This window comes from Coffea arabica, chromosome 5e (assembly GCF_036785885.1).
Source record: "Coffea arabica cultivar ET-39 chromosome 5e, Coffea Arabica ET-39 HiFi, whole genome shotgun sequence".
In the NCBI taxonomy this organism is placed as follows: domain Eukaryota; kingdom Viridiplantae; phylum Streptophyta; class Magnoliopsida; order Gentianales; family Rubiaceae; genus Coffea; species Coffea arabica.
Genome location: NC_092318.1, coordinates 45,983,329 through 45,993,376, shown reverse-complemented (window position 1 = coordinate 45,993,376; position 10,048 = coordinate 45,983,329). Strand labels below are relative to the sequence as shown.

The 10,048-nt window shown below is 34.9% G+C and overlaps 1 protein-coding gene across 1 annotated transcript; it reads left to right on the top strand.

The window, feature by feature from the left end:
- Positions 1-2,433: 2,433 nt before the first annotated feature.
- On the top strand, positions 2,434-6,524 carry LOC140006606 (cytochrome b6-f complex iron-sulfur subunit 1, chloroplastic-like). The gene is made up of 5 exons (XM_072048778.1): positions 2,434-2,593; positions 2,723-2,979; positions 4,925-5,042; positions 5,651-5,833; positions 6,155-6,524. The coding sequence occupies exons 1-5, from the start codon at positions 2,555-2,557 to the stop codon at positions 6,254-6,256; spliced, it is 699 nt and encodes a 232-aa protein (XP_071904879.1). The 5' UTR covers positions 2,434-2,554; the 3' UTR covers positions 6,257-6,524.
- Positions 6,525-10,048: the final 3,524 nt, after the last annotated feature.

Here is a 10,048-nt window from a genome sequence, read left to right as displayed (position 1 = left end):
TACTGAATTTAAGACTTCTCACTGACAAAAAAAAAAAGAAAAGAAAGTTCCATCCTTCCTTTGTTTGGAAAAAATTCTAAATTTATCATTAAAAGAAACTATAAGGGCTTTAAATTCTATTTTTATGTTTCATTTTTTCCAAATAAACCAGAATCCAACTCATGGCCCGAAAACTTAAGTTAACACTCCTTATCTAGATATTACACATTCTTTCTTCCCCAAAGCCAACTCATAAACCTAATATCAAGTCATAACTTCACATCTTGATTGAACATTTTCACTATATCAGGCGAACATTTTCGTTTTCATGAATCCTAAAATCATTATATATTTTTTTTACCCTCTCACTCTTTTCATCCTCAACTGTCATGTCAGACTCAAAATCCTAAAATCATTACATAATAGTATATTATTGTCATAGAAATATTTTAATAATGTTTTTTCCTACTTTGTCAAGTACAGAAAAATCATTACAAACTATTTTATGTTTGACTTACAACGTCGATGATGTCAATGGCAATGTACTAAAGACATATAATTTAAGAAGTTTCATCAACTGGACTGGCATGAAAATGAAATGATTGATTGCCTAAATATTTATACATATTAAACTGAATACTAATATTTTGACTAAGTTAGTCAGGAAAAATATCTAAGTACGGCAACTGTGTCACATGATTAATTAGTCAAACTTTCATACGATCTTTTGAAATTGAAAAGTATGAACGCTTGTTTTGAGAAAAACGATACATCGACAGTAAATCAGGTTTTCAGTAGTTATATAGAAGTTTATATTTCTGCAGTGTAAATTTAAAAAATCAGAAATAAATCAAGATGGGCTACTAATTGGTACTAGGAAAAGACCCATCTACGGTTTGTCTCGTTCGAATCCAGCGTCGGAGCCCATAAATTGGTGACTACAAGAACGCCAAACACATCGCTTTAAACGCACGGGCCGGACGCTGTCTGTGGGCCTAAACCATTAAAAAACATGACGTAAAGATTTTCACCGTTTGGATTGCGGTGCTGCAAGAGGGAGAAAAGGAGAGGAGTTGGAGGGATTTTTGTTCTTTTTTTTTTTTTTGGGATCATAGGAAAGGATAGGGAGGGAACGGAAGGGATAGGATCTAATAGGTTTGTTTAGTTATGTTTCTTTCTAAAAGTGGGTAGAAATGGAGGAAAAATGAACTAAATTTAATGCTATAATTAAGTTTTTTTTAAAAGATTATTTTTTATAAATTTTTTCAGTTAACTAACACTTGCTCTTTTCCTTCTTCAATTCAAATAAAACTTCAGTTTTTTCTTTTTTGCTCCTTGTATATCTAATCCAACAAGATGGATGGAAATTGTCTTGCTGTTCTCTACTTTACCTTTTTTTTTTTCAATGTCCTTTTCTTTCATTTCCCTTCCTTTCATTCAATCCAAATGATGCCTTATTGAATGAAGCCATGAACCAACATGAATGAAAGTTCTTAGCCTGAAAAGCTATAAATCATGATTGTGGTTATATAGTGAGCCATTTTTGTTTAAAACCAGTTTAAACTTGCAATTAGGGTTAATTGATTCCAAACTGCCCCATGTATTTGGGCTAAAACCAGGATATCATTATCACAATTTTCCCTTAATTCTACATTAGATTACCAAATCCCTAGTTAGTAACGGTGATACTAGAATCTTTAGTCTTTCAAAATGTCTAATTTCACCACACGGAGATATTATTTGCAAGAATTGTTCCACCAGGCACCAGGCTCATCTCCCCCTTTTTCATTGCAAAACAAATTTTTTCTCCCTATTTGATGGACTTAGGACACTCAATAAGTATACAAGAAAGAAAATGGGGTCTCATTATTAAAACTTTATAATTACCATCCACTTCATGAATTAAGCATACAAGAAACTTTATAATTACCATCCACTTCATGAATTAATCATACAAGAAAGAAAATGTTAACTCATTACTAAGGCTTTAAAATTACCATCCACCCTATTATTTCAACACTTATGCAGAAGAAAATTTTTAGGACTATTGAAGGTTTTTTGAAAAAATTACTTTAACGCTTTTTTGAAGATGTGATGTGCTTAAAGTAAAAAATATGATCGAAAATTGTGTAAAAGAAATATTAAGACAAGCTGAAATATTTTTCCAAAAACATTAACAATCCAAACAGGGTTTCTTTTGTGGCGCTTTTAAGAGTTAAAGCACCAAATGATGATGCCTAAAAAATAAAAAAAAAATCTAATTACTTAAAAGAAGATTCAATTGTTGCTTGATTTTAAAGGTCAAAAAAGCAAAAAAGGGCAAAAGAAAATAAATCATAACTAAAAAAGAACAGCCCATGATTTCGGTCCATGATATCCCAATTCTTGGTATGTGGCTATCCAAACCACTGCCTTATCTTCCTATTCCTAGCAAAAATTGTGGCTGTCACGCGCTCTTCCTTTATCCTTTTGTTGTCATATTTTTTAGTCACCTTACAAAGAAATCAAAATCCCACCAGAGTCCTCAACGTCTACATCTCCGTACACCTTTCTTCCTAGAAGCCTAATCTCTGCAATGGCTTCCTCCACTCTCTCACCCGTCACACCTTCTCAGGTAATTCCCTCATCAACCCTTTATTCTATACTTCACAATTGTCGCTCCAGAAAAGAGTTTTCTGTAACACGTTTGTTTGGATAATAAAAAGGTGATTGGATAACGTGTCTGATTTTCTTCTATTTGTAGCTATGTTCAAGCAAGAGTGGCATGTACTGTCCATCACAATCATTGTTTCTGAAGCCAATGATGATGAGAAGTGGCAAGTTAGGATGGGGGAAGGATCAGAGGATGAAAGTTTCTTGCATGGCCACAAGTGTGCCTGCTGATGATAGAGTGCCCGATATGGGAAAGAGGGAGCTCATGAACTTGCTTCTTTTGGGTGCAGTTTCACTTCCCACTGCTATCATGGTTGTACCTTACGCAGCTTTCTTTGTTCCACCCGGGTAATTTTTTTTGTTTTCTTGATCCCTATCTAGTTTGATCCTTGTCCTGGTTTTGTAACTGTTATGGACTCGATTTATTGCATTTTTTGGATTAATGAAATAATTAGTTATTGAGTATTGTTAAGAGAAATTTGATTCCATCTTTTACTCTTATCACTCTGGTGTAGATATTTTTGGAATGTGATGTGTCCAATTGAATGACAATCTAAAATTGAGCTCTTAAATCATGACCTGATTGGCTGCCTCAACTTTGTTCTTTTTGGAGTTGTTTAGATTAATGATGGTACCTTGTACAAAACCGTGACTTGAAGAATTCGTGTGCGGTGTTGATTTAAATTTTTTTCTACTTACAAAAAGTAAATGAGATTGAATCCTTGAGACAGTAGGAATGATTCATTTACTAGTTGTGCAGCTCAAAGATAGAGTTCAACTTCTTGATTGAGACTTTGAGATTGCGAAAAGAAAATTTTTAGTTTTTGGAACATCCTTTTGGTCAGTGAATTTTACGTGAGTAATTGAGGGCAACAAGCCTCTTCTTGTTGTGATTGAATGGTGTATATCCTTCTTAACTGGAGTTGATTGCAAACTGGTCTGACTGTTACTTTTCTTGTTACTGATAAGCTGCTTGCTAGTTCAGTGTGTAAAGCCTTAAGAGCTAGGTCTGTTAAGTAGGAAAGCTTCACTTTTCTCCTGAAAACTATTATACCACTTTCTTCACCTTTACATTACTGGACCAATTCTCAGTTCCCTCAATAGAATGCCCAATTTATAGGAACTACCTTTGATAAATTGATGGCTGGATATTAGTACCCTGTCCTAGTTTTGCCATAGCACCATTTTGCAGGTTGTGCTCTCTGTTTGTTTCTCTGTAAGCCCTGTGCTTGTCAATGCTACAAGGTTTGTTTTCAAAGTAACATGTGGTGGTTGGCCGGAGTATATGAACAGTGAATTAATAGTTAATCCATTCTGTTTTAGGCAAGTATGCTATTGTGTATGCACATTTCAACGTTGTCAAATAAGTTAAGTGAGTTTTTATTTGTTTGGTGATGACTATCAGAATAGATGAAATAGCTAGATATTCTGAATTTCCAATGCTTTGTCGTGACCTTTCACCGCATTCGTTAAGAATATGGTCATCTAGATCACAGATCTATCTTGAATATAGAGCAAAATTGGGTATGCAGATCTTACCTGTCATGAAATGTAGAACACTAGGGGTTGGCTTCTTGAAACATGTAGAAGGAACAGCAATCAATCATCAGACCAGGAAACTGTTCTTTAGGAAAGGTTTGAGAAATATGAGACCTTGTTATGTCTTGTCCAATGAAAGATAAAAGATTTGCAGTGGAGTAAAGCTGAAGAGTTCCCCACATGACATCATGTGCTAAGTTTTAGTTCTTGCAATCTTAAGCTACATATGTTTGTATTTTGCTTCTTCTAGCGAGTAAGATTTTTGTTCCTGTAAAATTTGGAAGCTTATATTTTTCGTTTGAGAAATTTACCTGGAACAAAAATCTAAATTTTGGAGGGATAGGTCTTTCCCGAATCTAATAAAGCAATGCGTCTGCCAGCTCCAGAGTTTATCTTGTATAGCCAGCATGAATTGAAATCAGAACCTTACTCCTTTGTACCATCCTCCCCTGCCTACTCCCCTATAAACTTTCAAGGGCAAGGTGAGAGCCAAATTGATATAATTTTCATTCAATTGTGTTTCAGCACAAGGAAAATGATAGGAGCATTTGTATTGTCAAACTGATTGTAGTTTGGTGCAACTCGGTTGTTGTTTGTAGAAAACTAACTTTACAACTTATTATTCTACTTAAATCCAGAGAAGAATCAACACTCTAAACTTTGTTTTTGTTGCTCTTAAACTTCCCATCTGCATGATTTTAATTGTGTATCGAATGCCTTATAATGCTATCATTTGCTTCGGCTCTGAGAACAGGTTAGGAGGGGGTACTGGTGGTACTGTGGCAAAAGATGCTTTAGGAAATGATGTCCTCGCAGATGTTTGGCTCAAAAACCATGGGCCTGGTGACAGAACCCTTACACAAGGGTTGAAGGTACAACTATTTTAATTCCTTTTAGACTTAAGGACTGATGCAAAGTCATTTTCAAGTTTTATAGAGTGACCATAATATGATAATACAAAGCAAGGGGTTGTCCAGAGCAAGTAATTGCTACACCGATCTATTCCTTTCAATCGTAAACAAGGTTACAGTATGAGAAAGTGCGGAGATGTCCAATTTTTCGTTAGAGAAATGGAGTTTAAATTGATAAACTTAGAATCGATCCTAATTCCATTGTCATTGTTTTTCATATCAAATACCTACCTATCTGTAACTAAATTCCATTCAGATTAATAAACAGACAAAAATACTTGATAAATTAAAATCTTAAGCACAGTTTTTCTTTTATCATTTGGTGTGCAAAACATGGTCCTTCACTTCAGAGGACATAATGGAGAAGGATGCCAAACAAGATGGAAGAATAGATGCTTCTTTCCAAGCATGAATGTAAATAGTATTCTGCTTGATGTATAAATTGTTCTCACCATCTATATAGTAACTGTATAATTACATCCATTTTCTGTTTTCCTCTCAAGTAAACCAGATGGAACAGATAATGTGAAAAAGCATTTTTTCATAGTATATTCTTCGCTGGAACTCAGGGTGATCCTACTTACCTGGTTGTGGAGAAAGACAGGACACTGGCGACTTATGGTATCAATGCTGTCTGTACCCACCTTGGTTGTGTGGTTCCATGGAATCCTGCTGAAAACAAGTTCATCTGTCCATGCCATGGATCTCAATACAACAATCAAGGAATGGTTGTTAGAGGGCCTGCTCCTCTGGTCAGTTGAAATGAATCTCAGTAGACAAATTACCTCACACTTGTCAAGTTGATAATAATCATTAATCATATCTGGATGCAATCTGTTGTTGGAAGTATAGTTTACCAGTATACTGCTTTAGTATTCACAAGGCTATTGTCTTATCCCTTTTCTTCTACATCAAGGATGAACTGCAAACTTATATTCCTTTATCCATCTGAGTCTTTTACGGACCCCTATACCCCTTTTCTCCTCTCCCTCCCTGTTCTCCACCTTTCTCCTTTACAGCTTGAGTTTATATGGTTCAGTTAATGATTGACTGTATCTGACTTGTTTGAGCAGTCCTTGGCCTTGGCTCATGCTGATATCGACGAGGGGAAGGTAGTATTTGTTCCATGGGTTGAAACAGATTTCAGAACCGGTGAAGACCCCTGGTGGGCTTGAATTTTCCTCAGCTTCTCAGCGTTTTGCCTTGCTTTGTTATTGCTTATTTCTCTTCAAATAGATCATAATCTGTTGTAGAGTTCATTAAAGGTCGCGCGTCAATGATAAGAAATAGATGTGCAATATGTAAAATTGCATAACAGCATTGGCAATCCATCAACAGTTTCCATGCGCTATTGTTTAATCATGTAATTGTATCCATCCTGTTCTTTCTTCTTCTTTAATATATTCTCAACAAGGGAGGAAAATCTGGTTTACTTTGGACCAATGACCCTTTTGAATACAAATGGAAATACCTTTGCTATGGGAAGCCAGTACATGAAAGGCTCTATGGACCATGGGAAGGGGGAACTTCAGTGGTACGTCATTTTGAAAATACCAGGGAAAATATTCCTACCTTTTCATTAAATGTATAAGATACATTATAAACTTTTTCCGTATTATACTATCTCACTTGGGAATGATAATAAAATTCTTCATTAGGGTAAAATGTATCTTACATGTTACCTGTGTAGACTCAAGAAGCTCATTAGAGTAAAATTTTTGGATTAACTTTTTATGTATTAACAATACAGTAATTTTTTTACACTAGTAGTTATGAATGTATGTCACACTTGTATGATTTAAATTTTAAATTTGAATTCATGTTATGTGACATAATTTAAACCTGTTACTATAAAAAAATTTTACATTGACAATATAAAAAATTTACTTAAAATTTTCATTAGGGTACATGTATAACATTTCGTTTATTATTAACCCGTATGCTTTGTCTAAGTAACTTTGGACCTTGGGCTAACTTGTTAGGCCAAAATGAGAATGACTATATAAGAAAATTGAGTAAATCACCAATCAGTCATCAAACTATTGCTTTTATACGTATTTTGCCCCTCATATATTTTATGTAATAATTAGACCCTTAAACAAGTCAGCGTATATGACATACCAAAAAAAATGAAGACTCAATCATCCAGTCGGCTCTCAAACTATTGATTTTTGTATGTTTTCAACCCCTTATCTATTTTATGTAGTATTTAAGCCTCTAAACATGTCAATGTGTATGAATTTGGCCCCTTCTCTCAAAGTCACTCACTTCACAAACTCACATGGAAAAGCACACATCAAACACACACACAATTCAGGCACACAGGACAGACTCGACACACTAGTTTCTAGCACATAAGAAAAAGTAAGGAAAAGATTGAAAGAGAAGCAATAGGAGAGTTTTTTCCGTTCAGTAACTTTACCGGATTCTATTAAATTTTCCGTTAAATTTACTGGATTCCGTTAAATTTAATGAATTCTGTTAGTTTATAATTTAGTTTAAAACATGAGGTGTCGTTTTGTATGTTTTGAAACCATGAGGGGTTTATCTGTATATTAGATATACCACAGGGACTTTTTTGTTTTTAATCCTTTTATTATTAACCGGCATGATTTTTCTAAGAAACTCTGGACCTTTAGGTCACTTGTCAGCCCAAAACAACGATGACTATATAAGAAAATATATGCCCTTCGCATCGACAATCCGCTGTAGCACTTGGTAATTCCTGATGGTATTGGAATCCGGGTTCGAACCCCGGCAGCGGAAATCTTTTTCCTCTTGGGTTTATAAACGAACTGTAAGCAGCGCTAGCTCCATCACCCGATTTCTTCTTATGGGCACGTGTTCACTATCTATTTGCTGCTAATGAATTAAAAATCACCCGCGAGTCTGCTTATTGAAACTCATCTTTTTTTTTCCCTCCCTCGCTCTCTCTCTCTCCTGCACTCCTCTCTTCTCCCTCGTTACCTCCTCCTCTGCTACTTTTTCTCTCCCCCACACAATCTAGTAGCATAACTAGATTGCATGGGGGGAGGGAGAGGGTGGCGAAGAAAGGGGGAAGGAGAAGAGGGGATCACGCAGGGGGAAAGAGAGGGGAGAAAGGAAGTGATAGAGGGGTGGGAGAGAGAGAGAAGAGGACTATTGGTGTCGGTTGCTATTGGAGGTGCTAGCGATGGCGGGTGGTGATGAGGTGGGAGAGAGAAGGAAGAATAGTGAGATAGGGTGGAAGAAGAGGAAAGGAAAGGAAAGAAAAAGAAAAAGAAAAAAAAAAAAAAGGGAAAGTTTTTACATAATTTAAAAAAAATGTTACATTAATTATAATAAATAGTAAAATTTTATACAAATATTCAAAAAAAACTCATATAAAACATTCAAAATATTCACTTGGCAAGCAGGGCTTTCATTTTATTACTAATCGGTATGATTTTTCTAAGAAACTCTGTACGCTGAGGTCACTTGTCAGCCCAAAACGAGGATGACCGTATAAGAGAATTTTAAGCACTTTGCATCAACAATCCGCTGTAGCACTTGGTAATTCCTGATGGTCTTGGAATCCGGGTTCGAACCCCGGCAGCGGAAATCTCTTAATCTTGGATTTATAAACGAACTGTAAGAAGCGCTAGCTCCATCGCCCGATTTCTTCTTCTGGGCACGTGTTCACTATCTATTTGCTGCTAATGAATTAAAAATCACCCACGAGTCTGCTTACTGAAATTTTTTGTTCTCTCCTTAAGAAACATTGCTAAAAAGATATGATTTTCTCTTAAAGTACATTTTAATTTACATGAAGAGACCTTAAACTACTTTTTGACCAAAAAAAAAAAAAAAACATATGTAAACATTATGTGTATCAGAGGAAAGATCGTTTGCTGGTTATTTGCAGAGGAAAGATCGTCTAAGGCATTATGTGTATCAGACAAAAAATGAACTACATGATCAAAAATAAAGAGAGAAAAGGAAATAAAAATCCACCAACAGCTTTACTTGGGACCAAATGATCAAACTTTATTGGGATCAAATGATTTATCTTACGAGTTATGAATAAAATGACAACTATCCATATTAAAATTTCTCCATATTCATGCATCCAAAAGAACAAGACGATGAGATTCTTGTCAAAATAATATAACTGGTTGGCGGAAGAGGTGGTGGTGGGTTGAGGTGGAAGAAGAAAGGAAGAAGGGAATTCATTTTCAGTGTTTTGGGTATTTTGAAACATGAAATTTAAAAATTTTTAAAATTTTTTTGTGATTATTGTAACTAAAATTGTTAAAAAATTAGTAGGAGGCAAACTCACTTTGCCAAATAGAATCAATGTCATGTGATGCATAATGTTGTTAGAAGTACTGAGCGTTGATTCGTCAAACCAACGCAAAACAAGTATTTAAGTATAGTTTTTTGTAACCTACCAACAAAAATCCGCTGTAGCTCTTGGCAATTCCTAAACATGTTTGGAATCCGGGATCGAACCCCGGCAGCAGAATAATTTTTTTTCATTTCTTGCCTTTTTTTCTACTAACATCAACAAGCACTGGCTCCACAGAGTTTTTTTAAGGTCACATTTTCAATAAAAATCTCCATAAGCGCTTCTACTTGTTGAAGAATTTTCTTATCTCCTTAAAAAAATCGCTAAGAAAGAAGAAACCTAAGTGGAGAAAATATTTTTATTTCTCAATGAGAAATAATCTCTAAGTGGAGAAAATAATCTCATGGAACACCATAAATAAGATATTTTCTAAATTTAGCATTATTTCTAGAAATTCGGCAAATTTCTCCATAATTGTACAGAAAAATGTTAATAGCATTCTCTTATTTATTAATGGCAGTTCTTTTCACTTTTTTACTCAAGCGAAAGTATAAAAATACCTATACTCTTCATTTGAATGGCAATTCCATTGAAATGTGTGATCATAAATTCCGTCAAAATTAGCTGTATTGTTCATTATTTGTCCACATGAATTTTGTCC